Consider the following 25961-nt stretch of genomic DNA (forward strand, 5'->3'; position numbering starts at 1 on the left):
TCACGCGTCCTGGTGAAGTTGGACAAGTCATATAGGACTTGAACTGTAAAGTTACTTGGGGCTGTATGCAGTTTGCCTAGTTTAGGTGTCTAATTCAAGTGCTACCCTCTGGAAACGTCACACGCCTTGCCTCAGGGATGGTCAGGAGAGATAGATGGCCTAAAGTAACCATGTCAGTCAGAGGAGAGGCCATTGTCTTGGAGAATCTGCAGAAAATGAGCCAAACAGCCTAATTTTGCTGTTCCTCTCTCTGTGAACAGCACATTGCCTAAGTGATTCCAGATGTGTCCACCTCCCCACTGAGAATATAAGGATGCTACTGGAAATGGCAGTTGTCTTCATCAGCTGGGAGCCAGCCTTGCTCCTGTTTGAGGATGATGGGCAGCAGGGTGGGTGCTGGCCACCTCGTACATGGTCATCTCTCCAGTCACACACTCAGGGGGGAACAGACCTGCTGCTGCAGTCCTTCTGCCTGCTTTTTTTCACCCTTTGAATGAAATAAAAATAAACAAAATAAATACATTTGATGGATCTGGGATTGGATCCATCTCTGATCCCATGCAGAGGAGTGGTGTAACCACAGGGCAGCCAGAGCCCTCTCCTCCTGCTCCAACACCTTCCATTGAGTTCCCAGCAGCTCAGCAACACCAGGGTGAGTGCAAGTGGGGAAAGCCCCTCCACTGGGAAAGCATGGCCTGCTGAGGAAGAGAAGGCACCTTCCTGGGGAAGTGCTCTTTATACAGGGCTGTTATCCCAAACACTCTCTGACTGGATCCTCAGAGGAAGATGGCACCTAACTGTCCCCACTGGATCGTTGGTTGAGAGGCAGACATCTCCCATAAGGAACTCATCACTACTGGGATGTGAGGAAGCTGTAGGACATGGGGTGTTCTGGTTTCTATCCTGAACTGCCTGTTGACTTCAGTGGGGAAGTACGTGCTTCACTAGGAGTTTGGTGCCAATTTGTGTGGATCTGGACTGTTACTTGTCACGCCTTTGCTCCTTAACTATGAAATGAGGGTATTGGGCCTGCCCTCCTTCACAAGTATGTCAAGATAGATCCACCACTGCCCCTCAGACACACAGATACTGCAGAAAGGTTGCAGGAGCAAACTAGGCAGGTCAGCTATGATCCCCCCTACATTAAAACTTGTTAGCATCTGTGGTGTGGCTTTCAATACATGCATCAATACCACAGGTGAGGGAGAGCTGTGCTTGCTAGGCTGGGCATATGGCAGATGCCATTAAGATCTCCTCGAGCCTGTGAAGGTTAATATACTCCGAGTAAAGCTTGTTTTTCAACTCCTACATGGAAAGACAAGGCAAGACGATGCAGTCCAACTGCAAGACAAGTCATGGTTTAACCTCCCGAAAGGCAGCTGCTCAGGCTAGCTGGAGTTGAGGATGTGGGTGTAGTGTGCTGTGTGTGTAGGAGGTTGAAGACTCTTCTGCCCTACTGTTTTCCCCAGTGGTCCATGGCTCCATATCACCCCAAATGAGCCACTCTGGCTTCATTTGTGGATGCCAAGTGATGGCAAGCCAACCCTTCCTTGCAACACTGTTCCAGGGATGAACTGTGCTCCTTCTAAAAGCCCTGTACCTTGTTTGCAGACATGGCCATAACTTCTCTAAGGTGCTGATTTAGGGAATGGTTACAGTGCCAGCCCATGTACAGGTGAGAGGAGACGCCAACGGTTATCGATTGAGGCGATGAGGGCAATGCTGGAGAGAAGGAAGTGTTGACAGAGACAAAACTGAAATCTGTCTAGAGCCTAACAAAGGTGTGAGGCTGGAGCCACTCCAAGGAACCATGGGAGAGGCCACTGGGTTGAACGTTGTTTTCTCTGACCCTTTGCCAATACATTTCCCAGATCGTGACAGATGATTTGGGTTTTTAGTTGCAGCATGCACTTTTTCCCTCCTGCCTGGTCCCTCACACTTCCATACCTGACTGACCAGATTGAGGAGACCAGTGTGCCGATCAGTATCTTGGCAAGGCGGCTCACTTGAAGAACGAAGTGTGACCACATTCCAGGGAACAACGACTGTCCCAACAGCAGGCTGCAAATAGGAGCAAAGAAAACATTGGACATGCATTTATGAGACTTCCTGTGGGCTTCTGCCTCCTTTGGGCATCCCCTGGGGACTGATATTTATCTTCTGAGATTCCTTCAGCTATAGCTGCTGTTCTGAGCTTCTCATGACCCCAGGTGTTAATGGGGCTTTGACTCAAGCAGGTCCGATTTATCAGCCTCCAAAGAATTCCCCCCTACTCTAACTTAATGAGCTGAAGAGTAGCGGTGTCTCAAGACAGCATGGCTGATTAATACCCCACGGTTTGCATTCCAGTGGCCAGGGACCGCCCCCCCCCCAGTGCCCATGTGAGACAGGAATACCTGCAGGAAAATAGCTTTAACCTTGAGGTGATTGTTGGAAGGAGGAAATCTGACATGTCTAGAAAGCCTGCTTGTGCCATGGCAAGAGCACAAGCACAGAAATGTTCTCCTTCCCAGCCTCAGGTGTAGGATTCACCCACCTGAGCACGTATTTTTGAAAATCAGAGGTCTATGTCCAAACTAGTCAGCCTTTTCTTCAGTGGTGTGCAGAGGACAGCTTCAGAGGGTGGAGGCAAGTCAGAGGAAAGCCTTTCAGAGGGACATAGACTCCTACACAGAAACTCACCAGATATAGTAGTCTGATCTCATGCTAAAGGGGATAATGCCCAACCTAACTGACCTTCACATTTTGATGCATTAATAATGGTGGCTGCTGCTGGACTGAGAGCATGGAAAAGCACAGGAATTCAGGGCCTGGAAATTGGCTTACCAAGGTAGAACAGGCACAGCAAAGGCAAACAGCAAAGGTGTTTTCTGCACATGGAGTTATCCACATTCATAGGGAAAAGGTGCTGAATGAGAATAAGAATCAGGCTGAGATTTGCCACTCTGTGAAAGGCTAAAGCTGGACAGTGATGATTAAAATGGTCCTCTGCAACATCAATAAATGGGAATGGAGATCACCATCCCCCCCCCTTAAACTTTTGCTGTGCATGATCAGAAAAAGTTTATTGCTGGTTGTATTGCTTTTGTGCTCCAGATCCTCACCTCCCAGGACCCTGAGTAAGACTCTTGCATGAATTTTCACATAAATGAGCCATCTACTAAGCCGAAGCCACTACCAGAGGTAGAAATGTTCACTGGCACCCATATATGAGAAAATGCATTGGGAGGAGGGTGGTTTTGCCTATTCCAGGCTGTGCAAATGGAAGTGGATTCACAGATGGCTTCCAGGGGCAAGTGAGCATCCTAATGTTCCTGTTGACACTGAGACTGGTCACAACAATTAATTATCAGAGATCAGTGTAGACAACAGATACAAACCCCATGAGGACATAAAGGCAAATCAATGCCCACCCCTGTTCTGGTTACATTTCCATTTGACTTCCTCACCACTCTCCCTTGTGGTCTGTGGGAAAGAGCAGTGCTACCATCCCCTCTTTGAAGCTGGGGAGCTGAGCCACTCTTCAGTGGTGCTGTGGCAGACCAGAGAGGTGAATCTCAGTGCTCTGATTTCCTGGGCAATCTTTACTGATGTCAGTAGAGATAACTGTGAATAAAACCCAGATATGTACATTCCCAGACCTGGAAGCTCATTTTACAGGGACTGCAGAGAACAGACTGTGGGGCAACAGGTATAAGTGATTAATACCCTTTTAGGAAACAAGCCTGATCTGTTACTCATTCTTTGTGAGAACAGCAAACAAAACCTTTAAGTAAGGGTGATAACAATAGTGTCCTGCCTTCCAGCCTCCCGGGCACTCATTGCTGTAGGGACATGACTCTTCATGTCCTTGTGTGCTGCCCATTGCACGGCAGCGGAGGCAAATCCTTCATGCAGTCACAGGCCCGTGTCTTCTGCAATCCACTGAGATCGTCCTGGCCTTTGAGTAGGTATTGTTCGTGACGGTGCATTCATTTCTGTTTGAAGTATTTAGGATAAAATAATTTCCACAGACGTCTTGATCTTTGACAGTCTTCACAGGCTGGGATGGGAGGCCCTGTGTGAAGGCTACACGGTGGCCTGACTAAAGCAAGCAGTCGTAAGGACCTGGCCGGGGAGGTCACAGCCCAGACCAGCCTATTTTCCTGTGCTCAGCAGACTTCTCGGGAGTGATACACAGGATTTCACATCCTCGCTCAGCAGCTAGATGGAAGCTCAGCTCATGTATCATTCATTCATCTGGTCATCAAAAGCAACATTATGTCAGATGATGTAGATATAACTAGTTGAACCAAAGCTGCAAGTTCATTTCCATGCCTTGTTTGACAGCTCCATGCTATAACCCGGCATCCCACAGCACACAGTGGTGCCAGGACATCTTCCTTCTACTTCCCTGTCACCCCAAAGGGGTATTCCAGGCTCCGGCATAGGCAGGTCAATGATAGTATTTAAGCTCTGTGACCGCTGAGTGTTGTAACCTCAAACATTTAGATGCTTGGCTCCCACCATGGAGCTGAGGGGATGGAGACTGCTTAGAGACAGCCATTGGGGAAATGAAAAGTGTGTCTCAACTCTTGCTGCTCACTGACCATAAGGGTGCAGGAAGCCTACAGGGAAATTCCTCTTCCCAAAGGAACAGCTCTGCCCTGAAATTAGGCAGACACCATTTATTTCAAATACAGAACAAGGGCTGCTTTTGGACATGACTTTGTGAAAAGCTGCTTTCCAGCTTTAGGAAGAAACTCAGAGCTTTAAAGACTCGCTTAAGCACTTGGTGACCAGGCGGGGAATTCACATTTCTTCCATCCCTAACAGCAGACTACAACCTGGTTTAAAACTAGGGTGGGAAAAGGGTACAGCATTCCCTGCTCCTCCTGCACACCTCGCCTACCTACAGACTTTGCACCTCAACAGCCTGTTTGCAAAAGCCCACCTTCAGAGCCAGTCTTCCTCCTCCGAACATGACAGAGGTGCTGAGGATCCCAGCCGAGCCCTTTGCAGGCTTTGCCTCATTGCCAGGTCCCCATGAGCAGTGTTCAGTCAGTGTGCTGGGGAATCCATGCTGCCACAGGTGAGTGCAACACTGTGGGTAATCAATTATCTCAGTTGCACATTGTTTTCATTCCTCGCCTATGCTTATTTCCCAGAGAGCTGATTATGTCACTCATTAACCTTCCAGACCTCTTTATTTTCTTTATGCAAAGAGCCGGCTTTTGTCAGGCCAGCACGTTCATATTTCGGCTGAGCTTCAAGAACAAAGAGTCCCCACTAATTCCTTTCTGCTTAGTCATACCCGAGTCACGTAGAAAGCTATAACCAAAATTGGTACAGAAAGGTTGCCAACTGCAAAGCTCCAGCCCAGCTGCGTGTGGTGAGATTTGCATATCAGCGAGCTGGGGAGAAGGCTCAGTGCAGGCAGCACTTACCGCAAAAGATGTTTTTGTTCATTTCTGTGAGTGAATGTTTGTAAAGTCAGAGCCTTTCCCAAAACAGTGGAGATAATCCTCCCATCTGGCCTGTCCTCCCAGAAGCTTTTATCCTCTCTCAGCACTTATGTCAAGGCCAAACTAAGCTGGCATCTCAGTGGATTAAAATCCAGGTTTTTTGGATTGACCACATGGAGGTATTTGCTTCTTGACAGTTAAGGAACGTGGTGCCGTGAAAGCATCTGACATCCCTTTTCACCCCTACATGCCTGCAAAGCATCACATTGTAACGGTGCTACCATGCAGTTGGCTGCTCAAGATATGTGGCATGACTGCCTGATTCTAGCCAAGGGTAAGGCAGGCAGCATATATTACAGCAGCACAGCAGTGGGGAGATATTCACATCTAACAGGTCACGAACCACCCCTGCTTCGTAATATAGAGGTTCTGCAGTGGTGATTCCTAGGTAGCATCACTGCAGCAGCCACAGGTGGTCCTGCAGAAGAAAGTCAGGTCATCATCTCCAGCCTGCATTCCCAGCCCCTTCTCTAAAATTATCGAGGAAGATCCTCCACATAATTAGTTTTTTCTGAGTTAGGTTTATGTTTTCCAGTTTTACCTTAGAGCTACACAGACTAGGAGACCTCCTTTCAGAACATGTAAACTGACATTCTCACAGCACCACATGAATCCACAGCCCAGGATTTTAAGGAAGATTTTCATAAGATTTGCAATCATACTCTTACAGCTGGTGCTGATGCATTTCAGAGGTGAGCCAGTATCCCACAAAACAGTGCTGTACCTCAACCTGAGCTCTTGTTCTGCTTGCACAGGGTAGCAGGTTAGAGAAGCTGAAGTGCTCCTAGTTACACCTGATGTTGATGATTAGATCCAGAAGACAGTGGTCTAAAACCATGGTGACACAGGACATAACAGAGTAACACCTCCACGGCTGCAGAAGTCATGACAAATGATCTCAGGAACAGAGTAATTCTCAACCCTTGATTTGGTGTGGGGGAACACATTTAAGATGCCCTAGAACATCTTGCCTTCTTCGCCATGCATGTTGCACCCAGCCCTTCTCAGGCAAGCCCTTGTGCCTGTGTAGGTTTGTGCCTTAGGGTTGCTTTGCAGAGCTGGGTGGGGTATGCTCCTGGTTGCAGCTTCTCTGCCTACAGGAATGTGTGCTCTCCATGAACTGTCATCTGAATAGTTATTGTTAAAAGTGCCTAATGTTAACTAAGATTTGTGTTACATCATCCGTCTGTAGCATATATACCCCTTCCTTAGGTGGCATCTGTCACCACGTAGATAAATAAGATGCCTCCCAGGGCTGCCACAACTCATAATTTTCACACCTCTCTCATTATGTCATTAACCTAGGGCAGATCATCCTCCTAGTATTTCTGCTTATCCCTCTGACATAGCTAGACCAAGGCTTTGCTATATCATGTCCAGACAACCATAGCACAATGAGGCATCTGCTGCTGCGTGCAATTAGCTGTGCAAAGCACCCTGTCTTGCTGGCACTGAATTACAAAGGTTTGAGCCTAAAAACATGGTGATTTGAACAACTGCAAAAGCAGGGTAGAGGATGACTGAGCCAGAGCTGAGCCTCCAGAGCATTTAACAGCCCCTCTCAGCTCATAACTTATCAGGGCAAATGCTAACAGTAGGTTCAAAGTCTGTTCCTGATGGACTCTTTTCCCTCTTGCTATGCATGGCAACAGCATTAGGTCCTGCTAAGAGTATAGTGAGAGCACTCAGAGCTGTGCTGGAAGTTGCAGGGCTATCAGTAAAAGGAAAAGTTGACCTTCTGTGCTTTCCATACCAAGTCAGATCAAAGCTGAGTTTGGAAAGACTTTTCTGAAACTAACTTTGCACAATGGACAGACCTTCAAAGGCAACAGACAACTTCAAATGTTTTGATTCTTGGGTGTCCAGTACTTTAGAGGAACGTGGATTTGGAGTGCAATGGCAGACCCCCTCTAAAGGCAAGTCCATCTAGTTACCCACCACTGGATGCTCAAACCAATGTCAGCCAGACTCTTCAGTCATTTCGATGCTGTGAATAGTCTTTTGGATAGAGTCACCTTGTCCAGACTCTTGGGCCCTCTTTGATGTAGGCTCTTGAAAAAGTCTTGGATTTTGAAGAACAATTAGTAATAATACACATCACTCTTCTCTGTACCCAATTTTTCCCTTTCCTTTCACAGACAATAAAGCTCTAGCTGACCCCAGGAACAGGTGTCCTGCACATGCCATTCCAGTGGAAGGCCTTGGCTTTTAATTTCAACACTCTCACCCTCTGGTGGGACTGAAAAGGGGAAGCTGTGCCCATCTTTCCTCCAGAAATCAACTCTAAGGAGTGGTAACACCCAACTACCCTCAATTTGCAGTCCAACCATGCATGGTCTTCTACAAACACCAACTTCATCCTAAGCATCTGCTTCTGTTTTCTCAGACTGATTTCTCCTTACTGTCTCTAACCCTGTGGGGACAAGTTTGTCCTCCACAACCAACCTTGCATTACACCTACAAACACTAGCCTTCTACTCTTTCAGCTAAAGAATTTCTTCAGGGATTTGGAAGCAAATGTGTGCTATCGTGTATGGAGCTCTGTATGTGTTACGACTGTTAATGTCTACAGTGATGTTAGATTTCAATTTAGAGACACAGGCAGCCAATTTACGTTCACTTCATTGCAGATTATTACAGAGGGAGCACATGCACACACACTCACACGCTTCTCTCATGAAAACTACTTTTGTTCTTTCTTGTTTTGTTCTCTTACACAATAAAAAATCCTTCTAGCTCAAAGCACCTTTGCTCACCATGTATAGAGAAACACACGTTTTGCCAACAACTCTCCTGAAGAGACACCCTGCAGGGATATCCTGTCTACACTTTTCCTATCATTAAGCAGAGGGTGGAAGTCTGTATTTGGGGAGCTATCAAACACCCACTCTGTTTGCCACTTTGCCAATGTTATCAGTGTTTGTCCCTGCTATGTTATGTGTCCTTCAATGTACTGCTGAATTCCTTTCCAAAATGTCATAAAACAACAGGGACAACTCTGTTGTTTTAGGAAAGAGGAGAACAGTCTGAGTGCAGTGGAGAATGTTTATGCCATGGGGATGTGCACGTACCTCGTGTAGGATGTCTGCCATGCAGCAGCAGAAATATGAGTGTCAAAAGGCCTGGGGTGTAGACCGTTTTGTGTGCACTCCTTTGGAGGAACGTCAGCACCTAGGAACCTAAAGCACCTACAGTGTTAGGCGGCAGCTCAGGTTTTAGGTTTCTCAAGGATGCCTACATGCTAGGCTTGAGCACTTAATCCCCTCTGGATTTAGCTCTTTGGACATGGTGAGCTGCTTGTGCACAAGCCCTGGAGAGACGCTTAAACTAGGCGTTCCCCACTTTCTGTTTTTTTGGCAAGACCTGATCCATTAGGCATGTGCAGAGCTTGCCAAACCCACACAAAAGACAGCAGAGACGAGCCCTCAGACATGTGTGTGTACTAGTAGACTCAAAGCCCAGTGGTTACAGCACTTTCCTGGGCTGTGGGAGAGGCCAAGTGTGAATAACTTTACCTGTTTTATGCTGCGGTTATTAAACACAGAGGCCTCTTGGTAGGAGAGAGTGAGGTTATCTGGGATGGAATTTTCACATCTTTCCTTATATTTTGTACAACTAATTAAATACTGTCTAAAGTAGAAGCTTGGAAGTAAGTAAGTGGGCTACTGGATAGAGTGAGAAGGGAGGGAGAGACCTTTTTCTTCCAGGACCTCATTTATCATGGGAAACACCGGACCTGTTCTCGTATTGAACTTCTGGGAAATGTTCATAGTTAATTCTCCTCCTGGTTGCCTAACTAACTCCCTTCTTTGTATTTCCCACTAATTTAGGCAGCTCTCTGTTCAAACTTGGTCTTCTCTGAGTCCTGACTCCCCCTTATGCATGGCAGCACTTTGTGGATTTACCATCTGAGACAAAAGCAACTTTGAAAATTCATGTTCCTAAAGCACCTTCGTCCTGCCATGCTGGCAGAATGCCTAAAATTTTAAAATCTGTGTTTTGACATTTCCCAGGGCCCTGGAGGAAGCTTGCAGCAGAAAAATGGGACTGAACTCAGTTTTCCAATGTAGTGGATTTGTAGTACTTCATAGTCATCAATTTAGCAAGCTTAACAACTTCTGTGGCAGACAGATGAGGATTATTGCAGAAAGGAAAATGAAGGGGCGTGGAAATTTGGGCATGTGGGAGGGCTGTGAGAAGCACATCTGACTTACGGCTGAGCCAAGCTAAATCTGAGCCCACTGGAGAAAATGGTGAGAGGGATTGACTTGGGGCCATGCAGGAAGCAGGATGCTTCTCTGAGAGGGGAAAGGAAAGGAAAGGAAAGGAAAGGAAAGGAAAGGAAAGGAAAGGAAAGGAAAGGAAAGGAAAGGAAAGGAAAGGAAAGGAAAGGAAAGGAAAGGAAAGGAAAGGAAAGGAAAGGAAAGGAAAGGAAAGGAAAGGAAAGGAAAGGAAAGGAAAGGAAAGGAAAGGAAAGGAAAGGAAAGGAAAGGAAAGGAAAGGAAAGGAAAGGAAAGGAAAGGAAAGGAAAGGAAAGGAAAGGAAAGGAAAGGAAAGGAAAGGAAAGGAAAGGAAAGGAAAGGAAAGGAAAGGAAAGGAAAGGAAAGGAAAGGAAAGGAAAGGAAAGGAAAGGAAAGGAAAGGAAAGGAAAGGAAAGGAAAGGAAAGGAAAGGAAAGGAAAGGAAAGGAAAGGAAAGGAAAGGAAAGGAAAGGAAAGGAAAGGAAAGGAAAGGAAAGGAAAGGAAAGAAGGAGTGGTGGAAGGATGGGGCTTGCTGAGTCCCTGGTGTGGTAGGAAGCTGCAGAGGGAGCATGGAGGACTGCAGCCATGGCCAAGTGGAGGAGAGCTCAACAGAGGTTACTGGGGATTATGGAAGAGCTAGGTGGAGATATGGCTCAGGCCAGTCTGCTGTCTTGTTATTTGGTTTTCAGTGAAAGTATCCAGACCTTTCCTTAGTAAGAGCCTGAAAAAATGAGGCAGTGACCACCCCAAGGACCGCTGAATTTCCTGACACCTCCTCAGGCTACATCCCTATTTGGAGGTGAAGATGGGATTTAACCAGGCTGTTCCCTGCATCCGGCACTCTAAGCTGCATTCAGGTTCTAAGTATCCATCCTGATCAGATGTGAAAAGCACCCCTAAGCCTTCTGGATGGGCTGAGTCTAGCCTACTCAGCCATCCCTTAGCTTATCACTGCAGACCGCATTGATGAGAACTGGTGTCTATGTTTGGGGCTGATCTTTCTCCATCAGAGGAGCTTCAGCACATGGTATTAGCTGAGCCGTAAGTGGACAGCAGATGAGTCAAGGTGGGTGGCAGGTTTGGACTTACTCGCAACTGACAGCATGATGTAGTCTCAGTGGTCAAAGAGAGGAATTTGCCTGGAAGTGGCTAAGGACGTTTTTGGCTCTCCTTCCTCATGGCACCCTGAAATCCTCTCTTCCCCAGCCTCCCCCCAGGGCTGAGCTCCTCCATCAGCTGCTGAGACCCCATGACCTGTGGACAATGCTGAGCAGGAGGAATGTGCATCTCTGCGTGATTCATGCCAGAGAAAACCATCCTGTAAACACAGCAGAGGCTATTTTGAGGAATCCCTCAAGTATAAATAGTAACAGCTCCAGGGGAGTCGAGTTCTCTCACCTCCTCTGCTACTCATCTGCCTTGTTTTCTCCTAGACTTTCTATTATCTCCAGAAACAAAGGAGATGGTTTGTGGCATCCAAGAGATGTCAGACATAACTAACGTGTGGCCTTCAGAGCAAAACCACTCAACGGCAACACTGTGCTCCCTGCTTGGCAGCTGCTGTTGGAGACCTGGTCTCTGAGCTGGGGTCAGAGAGCTCAGAACCATCACAGACAGCCAAGGAGTTTCTAGAATAAATAGACAAAACAACCAGTGGCAAGAAAAAGGACAAGATTTCCTTCTTTCTCTTCTCCACCGTTTTTATATTGGGAAATTGAGACAAAGTTAATATTAGAAATGCAACTACTTTGGGGGATTTACAAAAACAGCTAATATTGTTAAACATCCTTTACAAATACACTGATTGTACTGAAACCAACGCATCAACAGCAAAGCCAACAAAATTAAGCATTGATATGAATTTGCAGTATCTCATGTCTACAGTTTTGGAATGGATTATTTTGCTATTCTGTTTAAATTTACTTTTCAAAGTGCAACCTTTGCCTTAATATACTAAAATTCTGTTTAGGAAACTAAACAATTGCAACTGTTTGCTCAGAATAATACACTTCTGTGACCTGAGATAATATTGCTTATGAGATTTTTTTTTTTAATATGAAATTCCTAATTCGTTTACATCATTTTATGTTGGAATAGAAAATTGCAGAATTTCTAGTGAAGCAGAAAATCTGGTTGCTACCCTCAGCTCTGATCCCTCTGGACTTGCAGTCAGATACCAATAGTTACAGCATAAACCAGCCTGTAAGAATGAAGTTTCATGGCAAGCTGGTTAACCAGTAACTGAAATTATGGTTACATCTGTCCAAGGGCAGAGACATACAGCAAAAAGACACTGCTAGCATAGACTGATCCCTTGCCAAGTTTGTGTTGTGATTCCTCAGCACCTAATTACTCCTACTTTAATTAAACTTTCTTGTAAAACTTTCGTTGTTTCCTTCCCTAAATGATCTGCTTCTGCAGACTGGAGTCTCTCATCTCCTACCAAAATTGCAAATAGAGCTGGATGGAAATTATTACCTTCTTAGTTTGCTGGAAATGTGGTTGGTTTTTTTTTTCAAATCAAGTATTCTGTTTTCTTTTAAAAACAAGATGTTTTTAAAAGTTGCAGGTCTGATTAAAATGTTGCATTTTGACAGGAGAATTTTTTTCCATTACAATATTGACTCCCTGAGTAAAGAAAATGAAATCAATTCAATCATTTTGCAACAAATTACAAGCTGAGAGCTGAAATAATTTTACTGAATGTAACAAACTGTCCAATTCAAAAGCTCTGGACTTCATTTCTTACTCTACCCATAATTTGGGGGGAAAACTGAGATATTCTCAGTGTTCAAATTTTCCAGTGTTCCAGCATCTGCACTGCTCGTTGGAAAACCTTTGTAAACCCTTCAGATACTGTCATGGAGCTGTACATTGTTCAGAACAATGGGATCTGTCCTCTAGGTGGCACAAATCAATACATCGATACATCAATAAACCATATCAATAATTAATAATTAACCACATGTACAAGTGCTGAGGTTTAAAGGGCATATGCTTGCATTTTCTTTGTTTTCCTTGATTTTCTTCAAACTATATTTAACTTCTGCCTTATTCTCTGTATGAATTTCTGTCTCTAACCAATCTTTGCAGCTTACTTACGTGAATACTTACACCACATATCTCCCAAAAAGAATAACCTAAAAAGAGAGATCTGAAATGGATATAAGCTGCTGGCCAAATAAACACTAGTTGCTTAAAGGGGACTTCAAGCATATGTGTCATCTGTTGGTATCTCAACTGGATACTGAATATTGCTGTGTCTGCAGCCTGGAACACCTTGGCATTTGCAGAAAGCAGCTGTTGCAGAAAAGGGTATTTGCGCCTATCCGGGTGGTAGGAACCCCACTGAACTTGTCTCAGCTGGAAATAGTTATGTTACACAAGCTGTTCTCATGCACTTGCTGCAAAGGATTGGTATCATAAAGCAGTTAGCAATAGAAGACAGCTCCGAGGTGGTGATTAATTGCATTACACCTATTGTAATTATAAATTCCAGGTCACTCATCATTCTGGAAATCTGAAGGAGTTCAACCATCAGGGTGGAGTAAACACAGACATCCATATTAAAGTGTTCCAATGAACACCCAACGTACAAGGAATGTCTCCATGGGGCTGTCTAAACACACACTGCACTTTTCTTTTCTTGCCCTTTGGGCACAGAAAGTATGTAATAAGAGAGGCACACAGGACAGATCTGTAATTGTCATTCAGTTTAACTCTATAAAAAAACTTTCTTGCCTGCAAATGTTTCTCTTTGATGCAACTTTTCCATTCACAGAAAAAGGGTTAACATGCTTTGCTTCCCAGGTAGTAAGGAAGGAATAGGGTAAGTTCACAGCCTTTGGAGTCCTTACATTTTTGAAAGAAGAAATAGCTTGTGCTGAAAATATTCAGCAAATTTCTTGGTGTGTGAGATTTGCAAGTTTTTACCAGTGCGTCTGTCTGCAAGAGCTCCCACAGCAGTATGGAAGGGTGTCATGAGGAGCACATTTATTATGACTTTAAAATAACAACTGTAAAACCAGACTAGATCAGGTCTGTCGTCTGTGTCAGTAACCAGTAGAAGATGCTGAAGAGGAAAGTGGGCAAGTCTTGCCATAAGAGATAAGGTATGGCCTGCTCCTGCTGTAGGTCTCATCCAGGTCTAATATAATAGGAGAGCCCTGATGCATGAAGTTGAATGTCCCTTCCAAAGCTAATCATACATCCATATATTCACAATATCCCCAGTTTATCTAGTGCCTTCCTGGACTTAATTCCAACTGATGTCCTAGAGGCAAATCTTGCCTCCCCCCACTCTTTTATTTTACTGAAGGACTAGTTACTTTGCTATAAAATTTATTACACTTGTGTAACATAGTGATCATCACGTTAAACTACAGACAGAGAGCTCAGTACATTTCAAAGGTCTCTGAGACATTCAACTCATTTTTCTCCCTTCAAAATGACCTGAGAATCACACCTCCCTTTTACTGCCCTTAAGTTTTCCTTAGCAGCTTCCTGAACTGCAGAGTCGCAGAGGCCTCCTTCTGCCTGGCAGGCATCCCAAGACAGTCCATCATTGCCATAACCCTGGTGGTACCAAACTTGCCCTGTTCAAATGACTTTTGAGACCTCTAGTCAAAGTGGAGAAGCACTGCAGAAAGGGAGCATGATTCTACTCAGTGCTTGCCCTCCCCCTTTGCTGTCTTGTAGCCACTCACGGCCACTGTAAATTTAAACTCGCACGCAGGAAAGTGCTACCATGCCCTACAGAACAAAGCCTATGGCTTTGTTCTGCATGCAGTACAGGTCTGAGATAATTCGTTCTTGCAGTTCACTAGTGAGGATGCCAGGCAAATATCAGCCTTGTTGTAACAGGCTGGCTCAAGGCACATGCAAGGTCGGCAAAGGGCAGCATCCTGCCAAGGGGTCAGTGCTGTCGTGGGGACAGACACTTTCTGCGTGATGCTACAAGCAGGCTGGCTCTCCTGGATGTGAGAGGTGATCCATGCAAAGGCCAGCCCAGCCGCTGCCGCCTGCCCCCTTCCCACCTCACTGGGAAGGATGGAGATAGGAGCCCCAGGTTGCAGGGCACCATCTTCACCTTCCTGTCTGACCCCACCTTCTCTCACCACTTCCCTGGGGAGTTTTCTGCCTCTGCAACAGAGAGGCCTTGTGTCTGTGATATGGGGAGACGGAGGCAGCAGGACAGCTCTAGCAGTTTCAGATGGCAGTCCCAGTGCCTGGGGCCAGGCTACCTCTCCCCATGTCTGTGAGAGACACTGGGTTTCTCTGGAAACTCCTAGGATGGGGAAAATACACAAAGATCTGGAAACAGGGACCAGAGTAAACAATCCTTCATGGTATATTCAGGCGTTGATAATGCAAACCACAGACAAACATAGAACAGGGACAAATCTGTTATCAGTAAACCATGCAAACACTCATGTCTTAATGCTTCTTTTCATCAGGGCTGCCATTTCATGACTGGCTTAGACTCCTTGAAGTCCTTTTTGCTGTTGAAAGAGTAATCCCACGTCCAGTTTGGCCAAGCAGTCCCACCTCCCCATCGTACTAACAGCAACCTTCATGTAACAAAATAAAAGTGACAGCCCCGAGTTGGTGTACTCTGCAGAGAAGCTGACTGGGGTCTTACAGAGCAAATCTTGGAGAGGTGAAAGCAGTCTTGATTTTCAGTAATAGCCCAATAATGATTGAAAGCCATCACAAACTGTGAGGATTGCCTGGCTACCCCAGTCCTCTCATGGGATTAGTCCCTGTCAAAAGAAAGGAGCCAAAGGGGAATTCAAGAGCTGCTTCAGAAAATGTCTGGGTGCTGCAAGTGAACTTCAGGTCACTCTCCACGGAGCTGACTTTAAGCCAAAATAAGAAAGAGAGTCTGGGATCTTGAGGATGCCCTTATATTGCTCATGTCATTTAGTAGCCTTAAACTTGGTTGAAATCCTCCAAACACCACTGTTTGTGCAAGACTGTGTCTCCTAAGCTCCTTGCCATTCTCAGCACCTTTGAAACTGCAAGGACAATGCTCCATACTGATGCTGTGTCAGCTCCAAGTCCTAGATAGCTAATGAGACTTCTGCCCCTTTGCCCTTACAAGCATCCAGACCCTTGTGTGTACCATTCTTCACTGTGTGAAATATATTCTTCAGGCAGCCTTGTGCTCAGCCTCCCGGCACCACCACTGAAATTCCTTGTAGTCAGCAGAAAGCAGTGATTTATAACAACTGATCCGTTGATCTGGGGGTGGGGGGCGACGAATCTCCCAAAGGAAGCTTCACTTGACAATGTCTCTTTCCTATACTTCCTAACAGGGACTCAGTGGGGGGATGATCAACTGTGGAAAAATTTTGCTAATGTCCCAGGACAAGAATTATGATTATTTGCTGGGCTTCCATCCACCGTGGGGAATTCTGGCTCGTGACATCACCCTATTGTTCCTGCTGGTGCCAAGAACATGCTGGGATCCCGCCTTCTCAATGGTTAAAGCACTTTCCTGTTTGCTCGTTCCTTGTTTCCAAACAGCACATTTCATGAATGCTGCACGGGACGTCTCTTTTCTTGAGCTGTTTTGTCCCTTTCGTCATGTCTGCCTGGAACTCTTCACAATGAAGTGAACAATGTATTCCTACAGTCAGAAACAAAAGGGAAAAAATAACTGCAGGAGGCAAAGCCCATCTTTGGCATTTAGGACCCTGTGTATGCCTTTGTTCCTTCTTTGGAAGCCGTGTTTGTGTAGCACGGACCCGTCCCTCTACTCCAGCCTGTTGTTTTTCTTAGTGATTTTGGTGTGGTGATAATGCCAGGAGGATTGGCCCTGGGAAGCAGCAGCCCCTGCTCTTTATCAGGGGAATAGGGACAGTTGCAGGAGCAGTGCGGCTTCTCTGCATCTAGAAGGTCAAGGAGAACCACCATTCCCAGGCCAACTTGAACCCCCCAGCCCATAGTACAAAGTGGGATTCATCATTCAGCCTAAAATGAGTAGCTATTCTTGAAACCACCATAGTTAGACACCAGAATGATACTCTGTGGGGATGGTTGATGCTGAGACAGCTGTTTCACTCTATGTCTGGACGTTCTTCTTCGCAAGCTTAAAGGCAAATTACTTTTTAAAAAGTCATTGGTCTTTTTCACACAGAAATTCTGTAGCTCTGGACAAAGCTCTCAGAGCAGGGTCAGTTCAAAGCAGTCCTGGTCAATGCAATCCCAACCCCACCTCTCCTCTGCAGGGTTCCTACATCCCTGCAACAAACGGAGACTTTTGTCCATAGCCCCACATCCTTTAAGATCTTTGAAACACTGGTGCCAAACATCCACATGTGTGCTGGTCAGGTTTGTGCCTGCCCAACACAGTAGGGTATTTCCTGGAGAAAAAAATTAGTTCAAACTCCATTCAGTAGGCATATATGAACAAAAGGGTGCAACACTTGCTCTGTTTTTTGTGACAGTGTAAATCTCTTGGGATTTATGAGAAATGAAGAAAACAAGTGACAAATCTTGGATGAAAGGTCGGGTTTGTAAAGATGTTTTTGCACCTGGCATTAAAGGCAGCTACCTAGCAAATATCTGGGCACTTGTCTTCTTCTAGCAACACAGTAAGAGATCTTTACAGACAGTTACATGTAGCTTCAGGCACTTCTTCAAAATATAAGCTAAGTGACAAAGCTATGGCCACAAAGGGAGCCTGGTAAAGGAAATAGCTTGAACCATATCTCCAAAAACTCAGGTTAACTTGAGACTCTTCTTCCTTCCTGGAGACATGAGGGGGTCTTCATGTGACAAAGTTCTCTGCTGACCCTTTCAGTAAGTGAATCCTGGGAAGCCATATTACTGTGGCTCTGTCTTACACTTCATGCAAACGACTGGCAGTACCTTTGCTAGGAGCCCCTTCTTTAAGCAAAATGATGTCATTTATTACCCAGCCTTTCCTCTGTGTGGGTAAATACTGCTGCGTTACCTTCCCCACGTCGAGGATATCTTCTTTCACCCTGCAGTGACCAGAATGAGGACCACAGAAACTGGAGCCAAGAGAATTTAGCTTATCATTGAACTAGCATCTGGAATGTCACATAGTATCTGAGCTCTGACATAACTCTGAAACTTGGCACAGCTGGAATATGGGCTGTAACAGGTAATGCTGCTATTGTATTTCCCTGTTTTCTTTAGAGTGATTGTTGCATTGGTACAGAGGTTAAAAACTTCCCTCTACCTGTTTGCCTCTCACACTGAAGCTTTATTTTATCAGTTATAACTTTGTTTTCTTATTATTTTAGAATAAAATTTTCACTGTTCCTGCTTTTCTCTGCCTAACATGTCCTCTACCCTGCAATTTTAGCTCCATTCCTAGATGTACATTTTTCATCTGCTCTGGCCTCCTGTGCCCTCTCACTTTATCCCCACTCAGTAAACGGAGCTCTTGACAGTACCTGCGCTCTCATGGGCCATCATAGTCAGAGTTGTTTGGTGAACAGAGCAATAATTTCCCCATAGCATATCTTTTTGATCCCACTGTGGGTTTTCCCCTGCACACATCTTCTGCATGCATTTTGCATGAATACAGAGAGGGATTCACACCGCTGCTTGGTCTGAGTGAACATTAAAGCCTCTTGTCGTTGTTTGCAGGAATGCAATCGTAACCCGTTTTGCTTCCATCAGATGCTGTGAACAGAAGCTATTGCTGAGATGAAAGCTGTTTTCCACACTGGCTCACTGCACTTTTTCTTATTTCTCTTTCCATTCCCCATGCACGTGTTACACTTTGCATGAGACCTCACACTGATTCACTGTAATTGCCATCATCTTGCATCTGTTCATGACAACAGTGCAATAAACCCCTAAACTGTTCATTGTAAACAAATAAAAATACACTCCCTTTCCTACGAAGCCTTTAAAAACATCGTGAGAAAGTCAAGTGCAGTAGCTCTTTGTTGGCTCTTCTAACCTGCTCAGGCTCCTAGGCGTACTCCACTCCCAAGATTTACCCAAGATTTGTGAAGCCAGGAGCTGCCTCTCTGAGCTGGAGTGGTGGCCCCAGGGGATACGGGGTGCCTGGAAGCTGTTACCCATCCCTGTTGTGGTCAGTACTCAACGCTTCTCTGGAGGACAGTTTCCTACTTCTGCATGACACACACGATGGGCAAGATGAAGCTGCTTTGCTTGTCTCCTCATGCAGGCCAAGAGGTGACTTCTATGTTTTATATTCTTTGTACCCTAAAAATGTGCGGATAGTGTTGAGTATGCCATCATTAATGTTGAAGCAAAATCAGAGAGTGGTCGGACAGTTTTCTTGCAAGAAATTTTAACTGCTGAACCTAGCAAAAGACTTTATACTGATTTCATAAAAAAAAAAAAAACAAAAAAAAAACCAGACAAAGCGGGAACTTTCATTCAACAGTTGTATTTTCCTGAACTGAGTAACACTTTTACTTGACATTTAACTTGTCTTGAATTCTACCTAGTTCACCCAGGTGAAATCAGCTTTCCCCTGCAGACCAGGTTAGCCTGCTAAACCGTCTGGTTTCACTCGCCCAGGTTTTGCCACGACCCGGAGGAGCAGCCCGGGGGAGCCTCTGCGGGGAAGCGCCTGGGGGCGGCATCCACCCCCACGCGTGGGGCGGCCGGCGGGCAGCGGGCTCCCACGGCGGCAAGCGCTGCCTGCACCCCTCCCGCTCCATCTGCCGGCGGCGGCTGCAAACTACCTCCTGCCTTCACCTGCTGCCGGCAGGCTCCGACCCCCGGCCCCGGCGAACCCGAACCCTAACCACCCCCCCGGCTGGGGGGCAGCGGCAGCAGCAGCCGCAGCCCCCACTCGGGACCGCCAGGGGATAGAACGCACACACACAACCCCACACCCGCGGAGCAGCGCGCACACTGTAGCCCCACGCACGGCCGCCCCACGCCGCGTCGCCTCTCCGCCACCTCCCGGCAACTTTCTCCCCGCCCCGTCCCCACCCCGACTCCGCGCTCCCCTGCCCCTCGCTGCGCGGGGAGGTGGAAGGGCCCACGCGTGTTTTCGCGCAGCCCGCGGAGCGGCGGGGCTGGCAGCGGGCGGCGGGGCGGCGCGGGGGGGGGGGGGAGAGGTCGGTCGGTCCGTCCGTCTGTCTGTCTGTCTGCCCGCGGGGGGCCGCCACCCCCCCCACGCGTGCCCGCTCCCCGCTTGTTTCCCCCCGCGGCCGCTCCACGCGGCGGGGCGGAGCGGGGCCGTGACGCGGCGGCGGCGGGGCTATAAAGCACCTGCCAGGCGCCCGCCGGCTCCACAGGCATCGCGGCGGCTCCGGCTAAAGCAGCGCACGGAGGAGCAGCGGGAGAGCCTGAGGGGGGGGGCGGGAAGGAGAAAAAAACCCAAAGCCCGAAGCCTCCAGCTCTCTCCGGCCATCCCAGCCCCACGCCTGCGAGACCTGCGGCCATGCCTAGCCCCCCCGCCGGCGCCGTGCTGCTGGCGCTCGCCCTCTGCGCCCTCCTGGAAGATGGTGAGCCTCGGGCTGGAGGCGAGGGGTGGCCTCTGTGCCCCCCCCGGGGGTGCCTGCCCCGGTGGGGGGACGCATTTGCGCCTCCTCGGCTGGGGGAGTGGGGCTGAAGGGGGTGACCTGGGGTCTGCCCGAAGGCTGGCTGCAGGCTGGGGGGGCATTGCAGGGTGCCCTGGCTCTCGGGGGGAGCCCCTGCGGCTGCCAGGGTTGCACAAGTCCTTCAGGATCCCGCAGCCTCATCGGTAAGGCTGCACCTCCTGCAAAACTGCCTGCGTATTGAAACCACCGTCGTCCTTACCGGGGGTGTAATTGCAGAGGTGACATACTGACGGGCTTTCCAGCGCTCTGCACTGAGCCTCCAACTCATCCCTTCCTCCTTCTGCTGCAGGTACGGGCCATCCTCCGCTGGAGTCCCACCTGGCCGCGCACCCGAGGACCAAGCGATGTTCCTGCAACAGCTGGCTGGATAAGGAATGCATTTACTTCTGTCACCTGGATATCATCTGGGTCAACACACCTGGGTGAGCATGAACGTAGCTTTCTGCGGGGGGTGGCTCTGTTGCTGAGTAAGTGACTGTACTTTCTGATCGAGGATGGGGTTAGGTTAGAGGAAGGTGAGAAGGGGTCCCAGTGCTGTGAGGCTCTTGTAGCACCTGCTCTGGAGAGCATTGCAAGTCCAGTCCTTTCCAACGTCTAGAAGGGGCCAAGCTGTGCTTCTGCTCGGGAGTTTCAGTATTACCCACAGGGGAAGGGGGTGAAAGCACAGGGCGCTGCTTCCTCACGGGTTCATCTTTTTCTGAGATTTGTACCTCTGCAAGCCGAAAGCAATACCAAGATGTTATAGCTGCAAGTCAGAAAGTTACTCTACCCGCTCGCGAACTGCAACCCTGACTGCTGACTGCTAGTATTGTTAATGAGACAGTGGTGGGCTGGCACTCAAGTCCTGTGGCTGCCAAGTCCTGCCCTCAAGAATGCTAAAGCTGCTTTCCGAGCAGATTCAGACCAATAGCCATCACACTGTAGCAAAACACATGTACTCAGGTGTGGTTATAATCATGCTTGCTAACGTGCAATTACAACTCACTGCTTGCTCGGAGAATAGTTGCAGTCACTGCCAATCCTAAACCCTCTGGGATAGTAGATTGTGATCAAAGATGGAGCGGGAATGTGCTAACAGCTCTGAAAGCATGCTGTGATCAGAAGAACCTGTTATGGCCCCAAGACATCTTCACTTGTACTACGTCCTGTGTGTTAAAACCCATGGGGGGAGGGAAAGCCCTGATATCTTTGTGCCTGAAAAACTGGTCACTTGCTGCTGGTGGGGCTAGTGGACTGGGGCAGCCACGCTCCTCGTGTGCTTTGCCACCCAGGTGAACCGCCAGCTCACCTAGTCCATGCGGCGACCCTTGCACGGGCGCCTGGGCTGCTGCAAGGAGAGAAAATTCCACTGGCAACCCAGCACATACTGGCAATCTCCCTGGGAGGGGTAGGGTGGGGAAAACAGTAGGTGGGAGAGCAGCTGGAGTTTAAAGGCTTAGACATATCAGTGACCTTTTCACCTTATGTCTATAGATGAGTCTTTTATTATCCTGGCACTGGCTTGGCTGCCTCCCAGGACACTGTTATAAACCTGTTGGCTAATAAAAAGTTAGCTGCATAGCTGATTTCTTTTGTTTTTAACAGACACACCGCTCCCTATGGCTTGGGAAGCCCGCCAAGGCGGCGCAAGAGATCGCTCAGCAGGTGCGAATGCTCGCACTCGAGGGACAACATCTGTGCCACCTTCTGCCAAGCAGAGCCTGGGTAAGTCGAGGGGGTCCTGGGGATGTCCCCGGGGGTTGCTCGGCGAGGGTGCAAGCAGACAAAGCTCAGGAGCTGCAGTAACTCTACAGCCTCCCTGGGGATGTCTGCGCAGCTCTTTGCAAACAGCTGGAACTTGTCTAGTGGCTTTCATAACCCTCCCAAGAGGCCCTGGCAAAGTGTCACTAGGGTGTTTTTGTTGTACAATAGTCTCTTTACTAGCTGATATGAAGCAATGTTACCTCCATCCCTCCTGCTGCCAGGAGGCTGAGGAAGTGCTGGGTGCGCTGGTGGGAAGGGAGGAACCGGCAGCATGCTGGGAGAGGAACAAGCAGAGGGTGTGAAGCTTTGGGACGCTAGTGTCTCCTGCATGGCTCAGGTGGGAGAGGCTTCAGGAGACTAGGACCAATGTGAGCTGGGACCCAGAAGTCAAATATCTTCTGTAGCCATCTCTTTTTATAGTGCACGTGGGCTCTCAGTTGTCTCACTTCAGCCAGCAGCATAGAGGAGTGCTTACACTGTGGGGAGGTGGGGAGCAAAGTCATTGAAGAGATCTGTCATTAATTTCATAGCAAGGCAATAGTTAAAAACCCCAATCATTAAATATGACTGTGAATAGAGTGAGGTCTGACAGAAGAGGATAGCAGTAAAAGTGAGCTATGAATAGCTCTCAAATAGCTGCAATTAACCCTTCAAAAACATGCATTCAACTGTCTTAGTCTGTCACTGGTGATGTTAGAGCAACACTCCCCCTGGTACTTACCACAGCATGGTTGGACGTGAGTGGTTCATGCATCTCCTCTTGCTCATTAGGTATCTCCAGAATCTGAAGCTCCCAGTGAGCTCTGGAGCATCAGTGAAATCTCCGCAGAGCGGTGGCATGAGGCCTTCCCATCATGGCCTGCTGAGAGCTCTCAGGTGAGCATGCCACTTAAACCCACTCTGAACATCCCTCATAAGCACTTTAAGATCTGCGGTTGTGACCCCAGACTGCAGTTACCACTTGGATTTGACCTGACTTCTCCCTCTTGTCTCCTTGTAAATAAGTATACTTGACTATTTCTGCTTTCTGTAGAATTGAAGGCTAACAGCTGAGGGAACCAGGGTTGCTTGTGTCCTTCCAAAACTGGAGGAATATTACATAAAATGTAATTCTTGATTGGACTGGGGAATTCCTCTGATATGGGACAGGCAAATGGGCAATGTATAAGAAGCGGGGGGAGGGATGGCATCATGTAGGAAAATGATTGATTGGGCAGCAACTTTGGACAAAAGGAGACAGCTTTTCTCACATCACATCAGTGAGTTGCGGAACTCCCTGCTGGAAAAAAACTGCGGACTCCAGAAGTGTAAATGAGTTAAAGGGAGCTGGCAAACTGAAGGAGGGTTGGTCTCCTGGTGGCAGTTAAATCAGATGCAATGGGAACACTTTCTGCAAGGCAGATCTGGGAAAGCATCACTTGGGTCATGCCCTGCTGCAGGACTCCTTGAATCCTCTGCCACCGGCCACTGGTGGAAAGAGGATATTGGGCTAGATGGATCTCTGCTGTGGCTTAACACAGCTGCAGCTAGAAATTCCCCTTCTTCCTTCCCCCATCTTCTGCCTCACAATAAATCTTGGCGAGGGGTAGGCAAAGATCATAATATGGGCTGTTGCTGAGTAGTAGGAAAATGGACTGGAGAATGAATATTGTGTGTCTTCTGTTTACAGGGATCTTGCCATCTCCAGTCTGCGGTTCAGCAAACATCAGCACCGTTCTCGGAGGAATGCACAGCCAACAGTTTTGCCTTGGAAGAAAAACATCTGGAAGAAGAAGAGATAAGAAGCAGGTGCATACCAAGTTCACCAGAAGAATTTGGAGTCCCGTGGGTGCCACTAACTCCGCTGTGGGTACTTAGAGCTGAAGGAAAGGCCATGAGTGGAAGGGGGAAGAAGTGGAAGTCTCCATGCTCCTGTTGCGTGAACCAGTACTGCATGCACTCCAGAGACTGTTGTAAAGGGAAAACTGTCTCTCTATACAGTCATTGATGTGTCGTGGAGCTGAATTGTGCCTTTTTGGATCAGGCAAGGGTCTTGCTGGAGGAGTACTAGCTTAACTCTGCACTGGAGTCCTAGGCAGAGGGTCAGCCCGCGCTGGGCAGTTGAATCTCTCGCAAACCAGACAGCTCTGTGCAGTGCTGGACCTGGCAGCACTGAGCCCGTGTCACTGCCTGGTCTGCTCTGCCCTTGAGCCATGTTTGAGCATGGTTCCAGCTTGGCCCCATTCAGAGGTGGTTTGGCTGGTCACTGTAGATGGGGATAAACTGCCTCTAGCGTGAGCCCACCTTTGCACTTTTTTTCTCTTACTTGGCAGACAGTGCGATGTGCATGTGAATGAGACTCCCATGGTAAAACAGCTCCCAGTTTTTATTAAAAAATATATATCATCTAGAAGCTGGAAAGCCAACTGAGCAGTCAGTGGCATTCTTTGGCTGAGAAATTCACTGAAAAGCCATCCTTAAGTGGCTCTTGTTTAGGTGGAGGATAGCTTGCTTACACTGGAGCTTGCATCAAACCTGAGCATGACTCCTGCTATCAGGCAGAGCAGTGGCAGGGGTGGGGAGGCTGAAGTGGAGCTGTGTTTCAGCAGGAGCCCCGTGCATGCAGCTCCATGTAGCCTGGGGGAGGGAGCCCCGCTGGGTCCGAGGCAGAACCGAGCTGCTAGTCTGGATGAGTTCAGTGCTGTGAATCTGTCTCATCTCCTTGGACATACCCTTAGTGGGGTAGAGTACTTCCAGCTCTTAACCTAATATCCCAGCTTTCTTTCAGCTCTGCCTGAAAGGAGAGGCTAGGGGCAGAGAAGATGGGTGGTGGGAAAATAGCACACAAAGGCTTGCTTGCTGCTTCGCTTAGATCAGGTCTCTGAGTCAGGCTCTATATAATAAATGACCAGTATATGGATAGCATGTCACTATGAGAAGTGTAACCTGAATAGAGAATGCATTAGGCAGGGGGCAGGCAGGTGGGATTGATGTGGAGGAAAGGATTGGTAAGAAGAGAGCACAGCACTGTCTGCATAACGTTAGAAGAAAGGCTGGGATTTAAACCCATGCCAGAATCATGGCGGCTTCCACAGCCATGGAGCAGCACGGTGCTGCTGGCCCAGAGGAAGGAAGGAATAATTTGGAAAAAATACTGAGCCCAGGACCTAGAAACCAGTCTTGCAGGCAAACACAATCTGAAGGCTCTGGAGCTGTATCACAAATGCACTTTTGTTTGCCTGGGCAGATGAACTTCTATTATAAATCGTGGCTGCAGCTGTCATCTGATTAGTGCAGACAAACAATTGCTCTCCTGGAACCACTGTTGGATCCCCCTTGCTGCCCAATCCAGTATTACATGAGGCATTTAAAAAGGCTGCTTGAAGTTGGTGGTGGACCAAAATCTGTGGCTGTTGCAAATGTAGTCCCATTGGACATACAAAATACTCCCTTGATTATGCTTTAAGCCCTAGAGGGGGGAAAAATGAGACCAATTGATTGTATTGTAAATGAAACAGCAGACTAATCATTTGGTCCCCAAAGCTGCAGAGAATCTTTTTTATATTTGACCTTCTGAAGGTTTGAGTCATTCTAAAAAAAAAAAATCCTGAAAGGATTTGTTCCAGAGGAAACTTTGCACATGGTTTAATGTGAGCCTAGTAATTTAAAATAAAACTACTGCTGTAAAGTACTATGTATATCTCCTTGTGTGTATAATGTCTCCTCTTTAAGTGACTTATTGCACACATACCATATGTAGCATCCTGAAATCTGTATATTTATTTAAATCTATTGATTTTTTTAGACAGTAATTTGCAAAATTTAATTTTTAATAAATAATAATAAAAGTCAATACATTTTTCTTCCTTATTTGATGGCTGGGGGGTGGTGGATGAAATGAAAGAAATCCAGATGGCCAAAAGCAC

General features: G+C 47.4%; 1 protein-coding gene across 1 annotated transcript; it reads left to right on the forward strand.

The window, feature by feature from the left end:
- The first annotated feature begins 20020 nt into the window (after positions 1-20020).
- EDN2 (endothelin 2) lies at positions 20021-25880 on the forward strand. Its single transcript, XM_075047701.1, has 5 exons — positions 20021-20217; positions 20603-20735; positions 21898-22017; positions 22828-22932; positions 23726-25880. Exons 1-5 carry the CDS (start codon positions 20154-20156, stop codon positions 23835-23837), a joined length of 534 nt encoding a protein of 177 aa, XP_074903802.1. The 5' UTR covers positions 20021-20153; the 3' UTR covers positions 23838-25880.
- Positions 25881-25961: the final 81 nt, after the last annotated feature.

Source organism: Buteo buteo, chromosome 16 (assembly GCF_964188355.1).
Source record: "Buteo buteo chromosome 16, bButBut1.hap1.1, whole genome shotgun sequence".
NCBI lineage: Eukaryota > Metazoa > Chordata > Aves > Accipitriformes > Accipitridae > Buteo > Buteo buteo.